At 42.3% G+C, this 17,342-nt stretch overlaps 1 protein-coding gene and 1 long non-coding RNA gene across 4 annotated transcripts in view; one reads left to right on the top strand and one right to left on the bottom strand.

Annotated features, from left to right (window-relative positions):
• Window positions 1-1,946, bottom strand: part of PDK1 (pyruvate dehydrogenase kinase 1) — a 46,328-nt gene extending 44,382 nt beyond the window's left edge. Inside the window, exon 1 of one of the 3 annotated variants that reach the window (XM_055088553.1) lies at window positions 1,577-1,946. In XM_055088553.1, coding sequence (XP_054944528.1) covers window positions 1,577-1,778 — 202 coding nt within the window. In that variant the 5' untranslated portion in view covers window positions 1,779-1,946. The remainder of the gene's footprint in view (window positions 1-1,576) is intronic. The other 2 variants (XM_028479128.2, XM_024122295.3) reach the window with 2 other exon arrangements.
• On the top strand, window positions 1,601-17,240 carry LOC114484236 (uncharacterized). The gene is made up of 3 exons (XR_003676895.2): window positions 1,601-1,686; window positions 12,033-12,166; window positions 17,151-17,240. It is a non-coding gene; the product is annotated as an uncharacterized lncRNA (long non-coding RNA).
• Window positions 17,241-17,342: the final 102 nt, after the last annotated feature.

Below are 17,342 nucleotides of genomic sequence, written 5' to 3'. Positions count from 1 at the left end.
TACTTTCTTATCTCCATTACTCCCATCTCCCATCTTAGAACTAAGACAACCTAAGCAAGCCTAAGCAAGTCACAGGGTCTAATTAACACAGGACCTGCAAAAACCTATCCTATGTAACCTGTTGTTGCTATCATTAAAAAAATCTGTTTCTTAACTCTAGGTTTATGAGAAGAACCTCTCTAAGAAACAGTGGAAATTTTGACATGTTCACAGAAAGATGCATTGATTCCACGTAGAACCACTATACTAATTGCCATAAGCAAAGAGTAAATGTAGAAGAGTCTTTCAGGCAACGGAAAGCAAAAAATACCAATGCCTGTTCAGCAACCATCTTCAAGCTTCTCCCCCAGCAGGTCCTATTCAATTGTTTGATTCCTGGAAAGCAACCTGCTTCCTCCTCCACTCCTATCTCAAGATGCTAAGCAGAACAGCTGTAGAATCTCCTTTGGCAAGCAGTTTCATTTAAAGTTAAACTAAAAAGACCTGTTATTTCAGTAATGCATTTTAAACTCACTGATTTAATCTTGCTGTTTTAGCAAGAGACATCCTTAGCAAAAACTAGATTGTCAATAGCAGAAATTAAAACATTTTCTTGTGAAAGTTTAATGGCATACTTGGAAACAAGGCCAAATTCACCCCTTAATCGCACTAGAGTCATTTTAAAGTAAAAACAAAAACCAAGAGCTCTGAGCCAAACAAAATTGCCACTGTAAACCACAAGTTCAAGATACCAAAAGATACCATGGTGGTATCTTTCAAGCCACTAGTGATCCGTTAGTGACCAAACAGCACTCAAAATGCAGAAGATAACTCTGCCTACTCAAAATTTTGACTTCATTAGTTTTCCCCGCCGTTTCCCCTTAGCGCCCCCATATGAGAAGTCAAAGTTAAATGCCTGACTTTGCAATTCCTCTGCAACCTTTCTAGAGAAAACCAGGAAGCACCCATCCGAGGAAGAGGAAAGTCGATAGTCACTTTGGTAAACAAACCCCACATCATACTGCACTCACGCACTTTACACGTGCTCCAGAGTTTGTTGTTGACGAAATGAATGTGCCATTGGTGGAAACTCCTAAGCCAGTGGCAAGGAAAACATTCTCTGAAACACTGGGTCAGTTATAACCTGCTTCCCCTATCAGCACGCCACTTTTATGCAATCATCATATGCAAAACTCAGCATTTATCAGCACTCTGCAGAATCCCAACGCGACTCCCGGAGGTATCAGCACACTCGCTTCCCACCGGAGCTGCGCTCTTCCGAAACGACCAGGCTGCGAGCGCGGAGGTGCACACGGGCGCTGAAAAGCAGCGGGGTCATTCCGCCCTCGGCCCCAAGTTTGTTTTTCAACGATACACAGCAAAAAAAAACCCCACACGCTTCCAGCTATCTCGCACCTGAGCAGAAAGATCCATCCGAGAGGGAGAAAGGAGGCGCCTAAGGCGCCGGGGGAGAGACGTTGAGTGGGGCGCTCAGAAGACAAGAGGGCGTCCGCGCGGGCCGGGCCCGGCCGGGGTCAGCGGCCGCAGCTCCCGGCTGGGGCTGCGCAGGAAGGCCCGAGGTCCGGGCTGCACTCACCGAAGTCCAGGAACTGCTTCATGGAGAGCGGGGACGGTGAGAAGCGCGCGTAGAAGTCCACTTGGCCCGGAACGCCGCGTTCGGGCGCCGGGCCGGAGCCCGAGTCCGAGGTGAGGCTGCGGCTGACGCTGGGGCGGGCGGCGCGCAGCCCGGGGCCCGGACCGGCCGAGGCGGCCCCGCGCAGCACCCGCGCCAGCCTCATGCTGAGCCCCGCCGGAGGAGCCGGAGCCCCGGGCGCCAGGTCGCCGCTCCGCAGCTCGTCCGGGTGGTACGTGAGGGACGTGGCGGCCTCGGGGGCGGGGAGCGGCTGTCACCGCCGCGGCCACCGCCCCCTTCGCCGGAGCCCGGCCTCTCCCGCGCCGCTGGGCGAGGCCCGTGGGGGAGAAGGCGGGGAGCGCTCGCCGGGCCGCCCCCGGGTCAGAGTCCGGCCCCCCGCGCCGTGGGGCGGGGCCCGGAGAGCGGCAGGGAGGGCGCGTGCGCCTGGAGGCCGGGCGCTGTGTAGTGCGCCCTCCCACGCCCTTTGGGAACAAAACCCATCTTCCTGCTTCCCCCGCCCTTTCAGTCTCAGCCGAAAGGCTCAAGGGCGGGCCCTGGCTCAAGGGCGGGGCCTAGCTCTGCTTCCAGGCGCCACGGTGTCCTGTTGTGAGCGTCTTCCAGAAACCCTCCTCTGTGATGCAAGCCCAGTATTTTACAGGGGAAGAAACTGAGACCTAAAGAGTTTCAGGAGCAGACCGTTGCGAAACGGTGGGACAAAAGTACGAATGGTGATCACCGCAGAGTGTGGCCCTAAATAATAGCACAACGACCGCCGTCCCAGGAGAAGAGAATTGGCAGCCCAACTTGAAGCGTTATCTACAGGCATTCTCGGCCTGGGCAGCAGTCTAATAAAAAAGGCTCCCTCCACTCCGATTGCCCTTCTCTCTGTCCTCTTAGCGTCACAGTTTGGTTGCCCCATCCTTTCCAGGTTTCTAAATAGTGAATATAAGACTAGAGAATTTCTAATTTTGATTCAATCCCTTAGAGTTGCAAAGGCTGAATCACAGTGAAAATCACCACTGTCCCTTCTCTCCACTGCTACTTCCCCATATTATCGAACCACAGTGCTTTATAATGTCCTAGATGCAACAAAAATATTTTTCCATGGGTGTGTAGTTTATCAATTGTATAATTTATTATACAATAAAAATTATATATGTACACATATATACATATATATATACGTATATATGTATATATATACGTATATATGTGTATATATATCCAGCAGTTACTGGTATAGAATAATTCATTTCTCCATATGGTCAGTTCTTGGGTTGTATAAAAGTACATGTATAAAGAATGAGATGAGGACTTCCCTCGTGGCACAGTGGTTAAGAATCCGCCTGCCAATGCAGAGGTCACGGGTTCGATCCCTGGTCCGGGAAGATCCCACATGCCGCGGAGCAACTAAGTCCGTGTGCCACAACTACTGAGTCTGTGCTCTAGAGCCCACAAGCCACAACTACCGAAGCCAGTGCGCCTAGAGCCCATGCTCTGCATCAAGAGAGGCCACCACAATGGTAAGCCCATGCACCGCAACAAAGAATAGCCCACGCTCTCCACAACTAGAGAAAGCCTGTACACAGTAACAAAGACCCAATGCAGCCATAAATAAATAAATAAATTTATTTTTAAAAAAAAGAATGAGATGAGATATAAAATAACTAGTAAGAACCTGCTGTATAAAAAATAAAATTAAATTAAAATTAAAATAAATAAAGAATGAGAGTCTCTTTTTAAGGTATATTGGTGTTACCAAACTGAGTTCGTTTGCCCAACGTGCAGCAAGACAAACTCTTGAGATGCCGAAGTTTGCAGCAGGGGAAAGGTTTATTCACGAAAAGGGAGAATAAATTTTAAATCCACTTACCCTAAGGCGAGGGGCTTGGGATATTTATGGGATAAAGAAGTAGGGTGGTCTGAAGCCTGGGGAAAGGTGAATGGAGGTAAGGTGGTGAAGTAACCGGTGTTCTGCGTATGTGCAACTGAGCTACGTGCTTTTTCATGGGATGCTTGTTCAGAAAATGGAGGGGTTAGTATGATCTGAGGGTGGAGTGTTTTGGCCTTCTGATGTCAAAAGGTCATCTATCCAACACTGCAGAAGGCCCAGTTGAATAGTTGGTGGTCTCGACCAATATGAACTGGGCAAGACTAGCTCCATGTTCCTGAAAAACAACTTTTGAAACCGTTACTATAGTGATCCATACGTCAGAGGTGTTATCTATAGGGGGGTGGTTCAAGGAGTCTTGTGATATATTGTCTAAGCTATGTGAAGCTTGAAGGGTGTGCAATTTGTAGGAACAGTTAAGGCAGGTTTGATCAGTGAAGGCAGGTTACATGATATGATTGATTAAGCAAGTTATAGTTTAAGGGATCTGTTGACTGCCCTTGCTTTTGTTATCCCACAGGTTTAGCTTGAAGGAGAACATTGACCACCTGGAAACAAGTGTAGGCAGTTGAGGGGATGGGGTGGAAGCAGCACTCAAACATATTTTCCAAAAGTGGTGCCTCTAATAATTCTTTCAGGTATCTGTTAAAATGGTTGTTGTTATGATTTTGGTGACAATATCTTAGAGGAAGCAGTATGAACATAAGACTATGAGATATGTAGAGAAAGTAATCAGAGGGTGGTATCTATTTTATATGTTTGCTGCCCCATCAGCCATACTCTGTACCCTCCAAATGTGGCCTTCCTTCATCCATTCTAGGAATATTTGTTGAATGCCTAGGTACGTACGAGGTCATGTTCTAGGTGGCTGGGAATAAAGCCATGTGCAATTCAGATAGGATCCCTTTCACATATGCCTGCTTTTACAAAGCATATTATGCAAAGTCCAACATGGTAGAAGAATTTTACACGTTATCTTCAAATATTAGCCTGCTCCATAAAAGAAGGATTAGCTTTGTTCTGAGTGGCCCAGACAGCAGATGGAAGACTTGTGGGTGGAGACTGTAGGGAGACAGATCTGACTCACACATGGAAAAACTTTGGTTACAGCCCTTTGACTGTGAAATGAGCAAGCTTAGAGGAGGAGGGGTTCTTGTCAATGACTGTTAAGAGTCTGGAGGACAGCTTTCTAAGGACACTGTGGGGAGCATGATTAGGAAGCAATGTGGTACTATCAAAAGAGACTGGATTCTGGTGTCAAATCCTGGCTCTTTCGTGAACTGGCTGTGTGGCCTTGGGTGAGTTACTTAACCTCTCTGAGCCTCAGCCTCCTTACCTAAAAAGGGGGGATAATATCTGTCTCACTAGGGGTGACTGTGACATAGATAGTTTAGCCATCTGTGTTAGCACAATGCCCAGGACATACTAAACACTCAAATGCCCTCTATTTTTTTTTATCATTACTGGTGGTTTTTTAAAGTTATTTCCTTATTACGGTTTGATCAGAACCACTCACATACATGTTTTGCATGAAGCCAACTTTACCAAAGATTTGGTAGAAAACAATTTACAATGGCATATTAGCCATCCTTAACTGCTCTGCGATTCTGCTGCAGCCTCCAGTCGTTTTGCCTTCTTCCTTCTCCCCTTCCTTCCAGATCACTCCTTGAGCTCTAAATTCTTCTCACACTATCATGCACAGTATTATTCAGCTTCCTCAGCTCTGATTTGCAACTGTGCTCTTTTCCACCCGAGCATGTCGAGGTGCTCAGCTGAACATTAACTTGTGTGAAAGCACAAAGGCCAGGCAGAAAGCCTGAGATTTATCATATCAAGGTTCTTTCACCCAGAAACCAATCCAACTTTTCTTTTCTCCAAAGTATATTCACCATGCTTCCACCCAATATACAGAGAATGAGTATATAAAAATAGATTTAAAATTACATCAACTTTTCACTTCTTGGTCAGAGGCTTAGGGTCCAGAAACTGGAGAGAACATTAGATTTTTTTTCAGGTATCTGTTAACATGACGGTTGTTAAGACTATAGTAAAAATATTTTAGAGGGAGCAATGTGAACATAAGACTGTAAGATATGAGATCAAAGGTAGAAAGTGATCAAAGGGTGGTATCTCTTTTACGAACTTTTACCAAAAGGCTCTATTATTTAACTATGTACATATAAAGTATAATTGTAATGTAAGGCTCTATAAAAATCTTTATAGCAGACTTGGGCGGGATTCTCTAAATTCACTGAGATTTTATGATTCTTGTTGGACTGATTTGACTGAAAATCATGGAAACAAGCTGGACTATGTTCACCCTGTCTCCTTTACCCTCCGGCTTCATGGGGCTCAGAGGACAAGAGGAAAGTTATGACTATTTATTCTCCTGCCCCTTCCTGTTGGGCCATTATTTGTGTCCCTCTTAAGTGTGGCCACAGCTCCCTCCCCATGCCCAGTGAGCCCTAGAGGCAGTACCAGTTTCCTTCTCCTGTTAATTGGGGGTGCTTCACGATCCCACACCTCTGTAAAGAGTCCCTTCACACACTCTTCAGTTTCCCCTTTGAGTACGCTACCATTTCCTGTCCCAGAACCCTGATGCTTTACAAAGGTAACTTTCAAACAAAAGATAAAAATCATGACTTTCATGCAACTACAAAATGAACACATCGTCACATTGTGTACTTTTAACATCTTATGATTTTATCAATTATACTTCAATAAAGCTGAAAAAATAAAATGAACACACCAAAATTTTAATTAACACATTCATTAAATGAGGGAATCAGAAAAGATATTACAACCAGTTCAAAGGAGAAGCCAAAAAATAGGATTACAGAAACGAATTTGTAAAGGGCTATAAAACTGGCTTTTCCCCTTAGGAGTCCAGAACCCTCCAACTCCACCTCCACCTCCACCAGACAGAATGTATTTGCATGGATATAGGTAAAAATTATTTGCATTATCAGTTACCTACAATTTACATAGTTATAAATAGCTCAAAGACAGTGAGTCAGAATCAGACACCCTAAGAAGTTGTGCTCTGAACAATGCATTGTATTTCACTGAGGCATGATTTTCCCCTACCTACATTTGCCTTCATTCTTTAAGGAGGACCGTCATTCAAATGATTACCTGTGCAGTGATGTGGAGGCCATCCTGTTCACCAGGACTTGTTTTAGGGAAATCCCCGTATTTATCTGGCATAGGTACTTGATATGCTGCTGGAGTTGAGAGGGAGATCCCCAGGGAACGGGTAACAGAACAGCCCTGCAGGAAGCTAGGCGAGGAATCCACTCCGTAGAGCTCAGGAGGAGGGGAGGTGGCATTTGCAAAGGCTGTTTCACAATGAGAGCGCTCCCTGAACCCTCAGTAAAGTTCACTAGAAAAAGAAAAAGATGGTTGAGACTGGGTCTTTTGTGCCTTTGTGCAAATTGGTGAAAGGGGTGAATTTTGCATGAGAATTGGGGGCAGCATTTGCACTTGAGGAGCCTAAGCAGTGGTCAGGTTGAAGGGGACTCTGAGGTCGAAAACCCCTAAGAGTTTACAGACCTGACAGAACTCTGGACCTGGACAAACTGGAATTAGCCATTTGAGCTAATTCTGGGGGCAAGTCTGCTGATGTCTGAATTATATATGCCATCAGCACAGTTCAAGTTGTTCTCTTTAAAATTTTGTTGGGGGGGGAGGGTGTCCAAATTTCTAGTTTCACCACCAATTTCCCTTTATTTCTTTCATTTCTTTCCTTCTTAGGTTTCTAGCTGCCTACTTCTGGGGTTCACTCATTCTGTAAATGTTTCTTTAGACATGCTGTGTCTAAAGCAGCACTAGTCTAAAGCAGGCACTAGTTTAAGTTCTGGGGATACAGCAGCGAACAAGACATCCAGGTCCCTGCTGTCATGGGGCTTCCATGATAAGGGGAAGAGACAGAGAAGAAATATATAAGATTATCTCAGAGTGCTACAGGCTATAACAATAATAAACAAGAGTAGTGTGTGTGTGTGTGTGTGTGTGTGTGTGTGTGTGTGTGTGTGTGTGTGTGTGTGTGTTGTATGGAGGCTGGGATTAGGACCTTCAGAGGCCCTAAAAAAAAAAAAGATGTTAATATGACTCCTCCCACCATGAGCCTCAAAAAAACCAATCATCCCTACTGCAAGAAACAAAACAAAAAATCCCTAAGCTTGTTGGCCTTCCTTCATTCATAATTCAGCGAAAAAGTCATTAGGTGAGACTTTGGATTATGATTGCTATGATTCCCTCAAAACACATAGCTGGCTATGGTCATCACCTCAACTTGCAAATAACCGCGGGCAAGGCACAGAGTTAAGGCTGAGGCACTAGTCTTTTGCTTCCTGGGCACTGTCCTGTCCAGTCCCTCCTCCACTCTCAGGAGATCAACTGAAAGGCTTTTTCGAAAGGTCCTTTTCCATTTGTTCTGCCTGTGGAGGTGCCCCCAGTGTCTGTCAGGAAACAATCTTAAGCTTCTGTAAAAAGCTTGGAGCTACAGCCATGTCCTCTTCAGAACAATGTGAGTTGCCATATTTCACTGATACTTAGAATTTTTTTCTTTCACATTTTAACACTTCACAAATCAATAAGGTCTTACAATTCCTATCAGAACAGGTGTTGACATTGCCTATGTTTTTGATCATCAAAACTTGCAGACTGGGTATCAGTGAAGTGCTCTCTTAAGAAATGCTGCATCACAATACTATTTTTTGGAAAAGACATTTATTATTCTGAGCTAAAGGTTAATTTGAAAGATTCAAACTGTAAATATAAAGAAGTAAAGTTCTTGGAGAATCTTAACCAATTTATTTCGCTTACTTTTTCCTATTATTATATGCACAAGGAATAAGATGATTAAAATCTGTCTAAATGTATCTAGAGCTCTTAGATAAAATTTTAAGGGATAAGAAAGCATTGTCATTGGCGACCTTTTAAAATTCTTACTAGAAGGAGTATCAGGAGACAATTCACTGTCTCTAATGCAGCTGGTAATTGGAATTGAGATCACCTGGGGAGGAGGGTACAGGAAGCCAGAGACAACCCCTCACAGCAAAAATATTTAAGGCATGATAATAGTGGAAGCCAAAGAAAAAGCGCTTTCAAAAATGAGGGAGCATTCGATATTGTTAAATATTCTCCAGCAGTCAAGTAAAATGAGAACTGAGAGGTGTGCTTTAGACTTAATAACCAAAAAGTTGGTGGTGGCTTTGGAACAAGTGGCTTCATGAGAACAGTGATGAGGAAGTAGAGATGATAACTGTAAATAAATACAGTCATTGGGAAGGACGACTGGAGTTGGTTTATTTATATATTTTACAATGGGAAAGTCCTGAGTATGTCTAACTGCTGGAGGTGAGGAACTTGTGAAGCAAGCTGGATACAAAGAAGAGTGGTTAAGTGCCTGAATAGGGTCCTGGAGGACTGGAAGCGTTGCCTTAGATGGGAGGAGGCACACATCTTTGATTGGGATGCGTTATCAGTATGTTTAAGAAATGTGTGGAATTGATATGGGCAGACCTGGGCTGGAATTAAGGCTCCACCACTTTCTAAATGTGTAACCTTGGCTAAGTTGCTCACTCTTACTAATGATTACAGCCATTTCTCTTTCTGTGGCATAGGCACTAACCAATGAAGCAGTTATTTTAACAGAGAATGCTGAGGCTGTATAGCCTAGTAGAGAGAACATTGTGTGTTAAATCAGACCAGGGCTCAAACGTAGTCAGGAAATTGAGAAACTCCTTATACAATAATTTGCATTTTGTGTGTGTGTGTGAAGCAGGAGGTATAGTGTGCTTGAAGCTCAAGGGAAAGGTGGGAGAAGCTCACTGCATAAACCATCTAAGGAAAGGAAATTCAGAATAACCACATATTCTTTTGATAACCCTAGAGATGCATTAGGGTTGACGGATTTTACTTTGTATTAAGCAGGACTCTTGCAGACTCAAGTACAGAAAACCTAGTTCAAACTTCCTTAAATAAAAGACCATTTTTTTCTCAAGTGACTGAAAAATTCGAGCGGTACATCCAAAGCATCAGAGTGTGTCCTGCCCTCCTCTTCCTCTTTCTTGCTCCCATATTTCAGCTCTGCTATTCTTGGTGTTGGGGTTTCTTGTGAAGCTTCACAAGGCTGACTCCCTGCATTATTTTAGAGATGGACAGAGCAGCAGCAGGCTTTAGTCCCTGATGGGCAAAAGCTCAGTAGTGAGCACCCCTATTTGCTCTAGAAAAACACTAGGATTGACTCTGGCCAGGCTGGGGCCATGTTTCCAGCCCTAGAAACTGGGAGTAGGTGTGGAGAGGTGGTACCCGCACACCTATACCTATCCAACATCAGGGACTGAATTAGAAGAAAGGGAAACAGCAGATTCTTTCATCTGAAGGGATGCTGGGCAGGTAAAGAAACAACACATTATTTCCATGTTCTGCAGACTGGTAATGTGTTTTCTTATTAAACACTGGGATTTAATGGAGACATTCAATCCATGAAATGTGACATTCTCTCACAGAATGATTTTTTTCCTCTATTTTTATTCCCTTCGTTTCCAGATTATTTAGGTCAAATAATGTGCATACCCATTTCTACCCTCTTTTAGAGGAGACTTAGAAAAAAGAAACAAGATTCACCTTGATGTGATGTATATCTTGAAGAATCAGGTTGATCTTAAAAGCAATAAAAGTATTCTGAATCCAGCATTAGCTAGAAGAAGGCAGTTACATCCCCTCTATGTGTTTTCTTTTAATTTCCTAGATCTTCTACCATTTTCTTTGGGTGAGTGACCATATCAGTCAGAATTCAGGGCATAAAATAGAAATCACTCTAGATATTGCTGGCATGAAGGGAATTAATTCAGGAAATTACATGTATATGAAATAGACTAAAGTAGGCTCTAGCCTGGGCCTCTGAGGATAATTTCTAGAACAATGACCCATCTGAGGATTTCTGGAAATTAAGGAGAAGACAAATACTTGTAGCTGCAACCCACGGTCGAAAACAGGAGAAAAGAGACCACCACCAGTCAATCCTTTCTGACACTGAAAGCTAGAAGACACTCAACACTGAACCTCCACAACCGTGTCTGCTTGTAGAAACACCCACTGAGTCCACCTTGCAGATCTCAAATGAAGGAATGTAATTCATAGACTCTAATTCACGTGCAAAATCCCTAGCTGTAAGGGAGTCTGGAAAAGTATTTTTAGCTTTCCAGCCCTTCTAACTAGAAGAAGGGTGGAATAGAGGTTGGGCAAGCCAATCCATAGTTATCTACCACAATGGTCTTAGGCATCTTATTCATTTGTTTTCTGGCAGTAGTTGGGTTGTTTGTGGTGGCAACAGGCAAAGGGAAACTGAAGAATTGTTGCTGCTTGAGAAAGGAAATGTCAAATTCAAAAACTTAACTCTTAGAGTTAGTCTGACCCTTACTTCAGTCTTTTTGTTTTGTTACTGATTTAGAGAAGTCACTATAACCAGACCAACATATCACTGCTTCTGTGGGTCAGCCACCAGAACAGGCAGATTGTTCCCCATTCAGTTGTAATGGGATTCACTGTAATGGGATTTTGCTTCTAGCAGGGCAGGTGTCTTGAAGGCATGACCCATAAGAGTAGCCTAAAACGAATGTTATCTATCCTGTCAAGACAGTGAAAGCTATAGACTCACATATAACAAATACTAAAATGTGCCCTGATTGCTCTTTATCCACAAGTCTGAGGATGTTAGGGGGTTGGAAATTGTATAAAGTGAGTAGATTGGTGTCTGTTTCCTAGAGGCCTAGGTTATAATACTGCTTACTCCATATACTGTTTTATAGATGAGGAAATTAAACCATTAGGGGTAAGTAAACTTGCCCAAGGTCACACAAGGAGGAAGTGGCAGAGAAGTAACCTGAACCTTGAATGAAGATCGACTCCATAGACCCTTGCTGCCCAACGTGTAATCCGTGGACCAGCAGCATTGCAGCACCTGGAGCTCGTTAGAAATGTTGACTCTCGGGCTTTTTTCCAGGCTGTCTGAAGCAGCACCTGCATCTTAAGATCCCTAGGTGATTCTCAGGCATGTTAGAGTGTGATGAGGACGGCTCTTAACCACTTTGATGATTTAAGACTTCCTAACCAGGGTGGCTTTCTCAGTTTGGTAAGCACCCTAGAAGTTGTTCCATCAGCAATTTGATGACACCATGGAATCAAACAGACCCCCAGTTTTCCTAGGGAAAAGCGCCTTTTTTTTTTTTTTGGACTTTAACAGGTCTTTCAGTCAATGCATTGTGACATGTGCGAGGGAGAAATGGGAGTTGTTCCAACTGTCCTTCCAATGACAGATTTGGTCTAATGTAAGTGATGTAACTCAAGCACGAGATGGGCTCTGTGAGCAGCACATCCTCTTCTGCATAGCATTAAAGGTATAAGCAACAAAGCTACAACATGCCTTCCCATTACAGGAAACCAAAGAATCAACAGTGTGGGTGAAGAACTGAGGAAGCGTTCAAAAAAATAACCCTTTCTTTTTACACTCTTCCATTTCAGAAAAAAAGAAAAAATCAAGAAGAATCAGTACATAGCAATTTCAAGATGCCTACAGACTGACTTTGTGCGCATGCTTCCACCCCAACCGGCATTCTGGTCATTGTATTAAGGCCTTGAAACAACTGAACACAGAAGTAAGGTCACTCTTGTTGTACAAAATGACCTATGTTGATAAGCAGTTTAAGAGTTAGGCTCCCAGTGTTTTTTTAGTTAGTTACGGGTACTTGTACTTGCAGATTGTAGCTATAACAGGTAAATCACAGGGTATGACAGACCTTGAAGAGTGAGGAAACGAAAGGTCAGCGACAGTTAAACTGTTTCCCCATCTGTAAAATGAGGAAGTAGAACTAGATTTCCATGCTTCCTTCTATTTTAACATTTTATGATTCTACGTAACAAGTGTGATTATAAAAATAGCTAACATTTAGTGAGCACTTTCTGATCATCTCATTTATTCCTTATAAAAATCCACGAGATAGGTACTAATATCAATCTTACTCTACAAATGGAGAAACTGGGGCACAGACATGTCAGTCACTGAACGGGGTTATATTTCTAAGAGGGGAAGCTAATTCACACCCTGGCAGTCTGACTGCAACCTCACTCTTGTTCCATCACCTCCTACTTTATGGCAAATATGCCTCTAGCTTCCAAGCTCTCATTACTTGGAAGCACCACACACAGAGATAAGGCATTTCCACATAAGAGGGCGGACCCCTTGCCATAAATATTCAGGCCGTCCAACGACCTCTATAGCAGCTCTCAACTTGAGCTACACTTTGAGTCACCTGGGGAGCCTTAAATAGCACTAATGCCTGGGGTCCCACCCTCAGAGATTCTGATAAAGTCAGTCTAACATGAGGTCTGGACTTTTAAAAAAATGTTTCTTAGGAATTCAAATGGGCAGCCCAGATTGAGAATGACTACTTCCAATTTTCCAGGAATGGGGTTTGTTCTGGAGGCAAGTTCTACCCATGCAGGATCAGGTACTGACCTTATGTGTCAACCGTTGATACCTTGAGGCAAGATTTTTAATCTGCTACTTATGTAAATTTACCTGTGTTCGTCAGTACCATCTGTTATTTTAGATAAGCTTCCAATAAAAGGTCAGAGCCCATGTCTCATTTTATGTGTATCCCCAGAGCCTAGTAACATCCTAGAAATTTTATTTCTATTTGGGAAAAAAATGATGAAACCCCACCTAACCATCTCCATATTACAATCACAGGATCTGTTACAGTGACAGTAACAGAATCTTAAATCTCACTTAAATCTATGTACTGGTTATTGTTGAACTGCATACTTATCTGCTAGGCTTCGAGATAGTAAAAAAAGCACACTCTGTCCCTGTAGTTTGAGATTTCTTGGGGATGTTCTCGAAGGATGAATAGTGTGTGAGAAATTTTATCTAACCTCTGCTAATACGATATGTCTCCGCTTATTTCCCTGACCCCGGCACAGGCAGCCTGACAAAGAGATGCTCCAGGGTCAAGGCAAAGAGATTGAGGCACTTAAGCTTTGCTGACTGCTACAAAAGTCGCACTTGTTTTCTTTCATTCCAGTATAGCCATCGACCATTACCCGGTTAGCTTTTCCCTTTGTGGTGCCTGGTCTACCTTGCACTGTGCTAGACAAGTTTTCTCACTCTGACTTGTGTTTTACAGTTCACTTACCCATAGAGGATTTAACCAGGAATCCCTTTATAACACTTCCCTCCTAGATGGGTCTGTTGGTAACACCTCTGCAGACCTGGCCTCAGCCACTAGCATACAGCACTCTCACAATCTAACAGCTGTGTCAGAGTCAGCAAAACCTGTTTTTTAAGGTACAAGAGAAAGAAAACTATTACTCGCCATTTGACCATAATCAGGAACTAGTGGAGGAACAGATGCCCACTAGCTTCTTTGCAATAGCCACTCTTCTGAAATCATTCTTCAGTTCATTTTCTCCATCTCTTTGAAGCTCAATGCACGTGGTTGGACCACGGAAGTCCAACCAAAGGATGGATCACCCATCCTTTGGTCTCGAGGAACTGCCTTTAATCATTTACTTCATGCTACCCAAGCTGATCAAACAACCCTTCCACATTCCTGTTTTCTCAGCTCTGGGGATGTACTTATGTGGAAGCCAGCCACCTACAGCATTTCACTCTTTCCTCCTTTAAAACAAAACAGTCCGTCAGTCCCAGCCTGTCTTCCCACATTGTCCTTCTGTGGGTTAGGGTATTAGAGATGAGCTTCTTATTAAGATGTTTTCATTTAGGGTAGAAGGCTAGAACTTATCCTTACTTCCCTAGTCTGGACAACTTAAAGCATTCCGCACCTACATCTACCCCACATTCTAGAATATTCTGAACCACAAGGGCATAACATAAGCCATGACGGTGCATGACGCACTGCAAGGTTGTGGCAATGACACGTCAGTGTTTGCAGACAGGTCCAAGGATCCCCTGTAATAATACCACTATCACTCCTAGGCGTCCCTGTATTTTATGAGAGGGAGAGAAGCGAGTAGAATCACAGGAGTCATATAAATCACTGCCATGACCACCAGCCAAGAGCATTTATGCCATAGCCCTAGCCAAACCACAGTTACTGACACTCTTAACAGTTATGTGAATTATACATTACTGCAGTGATTTAAACTGGGTATACCCATAGGACTGTGGCTAATAAAGGGTCACAGCCAGTGGCCTATCATTAAAAAGTGCCAATCACTCATTTCTTTGGGTGATAACATCTGTCTGATCTTCCAAGAACTAAGAAAGCTAAGACTTAACACGTTACACCAAGGACAATGGAAAACTATTACCTAAGAGCCTGGGCATATAATACATTTTAGACTGGAAATTTATTCAGGCCAGGGCATGCTATATTGTCTAGGCGCTATATACATACCTTGTATTTATTAAATTGTGGTAATCCAGCTTGAGAAGTTTCATAAAATTGCTTAAATTTAAACGAAATCCATTGGTGAAGAAAATATTTTCTGACCTGTCAATTCTGCCAAATCAGTCCTTGGTGACCAGCATAATGAGTCATGTCACAGCTGGCCTGCTCTCACATCCAAAGTGTGTTCTAAGAAGAAAGCAACTTAGCCATAAGAACTTTTCGCTTCATGCCATGGTATCATTGCTGAATGACGCCCTATCCTTCACAGGCATCATAAGCCTTTGAAGCAAAGGAATCAACACATACAGACATCTCCCAATTTGTAGGTATCTTGAACAAACCACCTTTAAGATCATTTTCTTTTGAAAATATTCTCAACTGAACAGTAGAGCCAAAAGGGGGGAAAAAAACCCATCAATCACATTTACATTGCATTTTGGGGGGGGGACTAATATCTTTGGCTGATGTGAGATTATTCTTAGTGTCCCATATAAATAAAAACACGAAAAACTTTACAGTTTAGTTTGATGAAATAAAAAGAAAGGCAATTCACATTATTTATAATTTCACATATACAATGCTGTGTTACTAAGCAATGAACACTTTCATAAAAAAATTTATTTCACACTTTTATACAAATATCCACAGGTATTTTTCTAATCATGAAATAATTTTACAATGCTAGTTAGTATAAAAATGTATCAAATGCAAACAGACCAGTGACTTGACTTGAGATGACATTTTTAACAACTATAAATTTAAACACCACTACATTCTTGCTTCTTTTGTTGTTGAACCACCCTTGTAACCCCCCCCCTTTTTAGGACATTCATTTTTATAACAAAGGTCTATAAACACTTTCAAAATATCAGCTTCTGAGCAACCTGTAAGCCAGCACACTAGGTTGCAAGTTACCTAAGCAAGAAACTGAGATTTTAAACACTGTTATGACCTGTTTTAGAGAAATCTTTGTAAACAAAATATCACTTATAAAACTATTTTTGTTTTGAAAATTCCAAAGTACAACTAGTATCTTAAGGGCATAACATTTCTGAAAAGAAAAAAAAAATTAAAACTCCAAAGCAACAACGGCACATGTAGCTGTATTTTGTTCTTTTAAAAGATTCTGAGATGCTGCTTACACTATAGCCAAACAAATTAGCACCTGTTTGCTGTTGTGCCCCATATAACTTAACATTGAAGTACAGTGATTTTTTAAAATTTAGTTTTCATATCTATTCAATCTCTATTGAATGTATTATATAATAATATCTTCCTCCTCCCTCCCCTTCATCTTTAAAATTAAACAATTTAAAGTTCTTTTCTAGAGTGTCAAAGTCTTTTGGGGGATGCAGACAGGAGAGGAAACAAAGCAAAACACAGAACATCAACTCACTGATTAAATGCTTCCAATAACATTTAAGAATGTGAAAGCCACGATGTTCTAACTTTTGGTATCAGCTATTCAGTAGTCTTACGCTGCATCGGTTTGGGTCCACCCTAGGCACTCACCGTTTCTATCAAGTCCTGAATATACAGTATTTTCAGCAGTGGCTAAACTGCACTAAAGTCCAACAAACAATCCCATCATTTCCAAGAGTTCCTGAAAGTTATAGCATGAAATTCAGAAATATCATACAGGGCTCTAAACTAAAAAATATCTGCTGTCTTTAAGAATTAAACATCTTAAAAAAAAATTAAACATCTTACAGTTAAATCCTATTTCTTAAATGTTTTGGGTCTGGAGGGAGGGGGTGAGGGCTGCCACGAAGGGAGATGTTTTAATAACTTAAACTTATCTGTAAAGTATAACAACTCTGATACATTTATAAAGAATTACTGTTTTCTTTAGGCAGTCAATAATTTAGGTCCAACCAATGACCTGTCGTGTTCTAATTCTGATTGCTTAATCCAACCTGAAGGGTAAACTGGAGAATCTTTGGCCTGTTAGTCAATAACAAAATGGTTTGTAAAAAAGAAAAATAAATACCATATACAAATAAGTATAACTAGCATTCAAATCTGTTATGCCTGTGTGTTTTAGTGAAAGGGGAATTAAACCTCTGTGTATTTGGTGTGAGCGGGTATTCACACATCTAGGAAATGGAAAAAGATGGCAGGATGGCAGCATCATCTTCTATTGCACACTTAATTTATGGGAGCACTTTAAACTGAACCCAGCTACCCTGACGGCATAGTCTTGTAACGTAGGACAATTGACTTGCAGGTTCTCTGGTCCTGCGAGAAGAACATTTGCAGAGGTGGTGCCTAAGCAAGGAGGTCACGACGGTCACTCTGTTGGCACAGTGGTTGTGGTGGCTTCTTCCAGCTATACCATCAAGAGGATGTGGCAGGTCCTTCCCCAGCACAGGTAAGTCAGTCACACCAAAAACAAAGGCAACCCGGAACATTAAATTAA

This window comes from Physeter macrocephalus, chromosome 2, assembly GCF_002837175.3.
Source record: "Physeter macrocephalus isolate SW-GA chromosome 2, ASM283717v5, whole genome shotgun sequence".
NCBI lineage: Eukaryota > Metazoa > Chordata > Mammalia > Artiodactyla > Physeteridae > Physeter > Physeter macrocephalus.
Note: the sequence above shows the minus strand (reverse complement) of the source record. Positions and strands in the feature narration are given on the sequence as shown.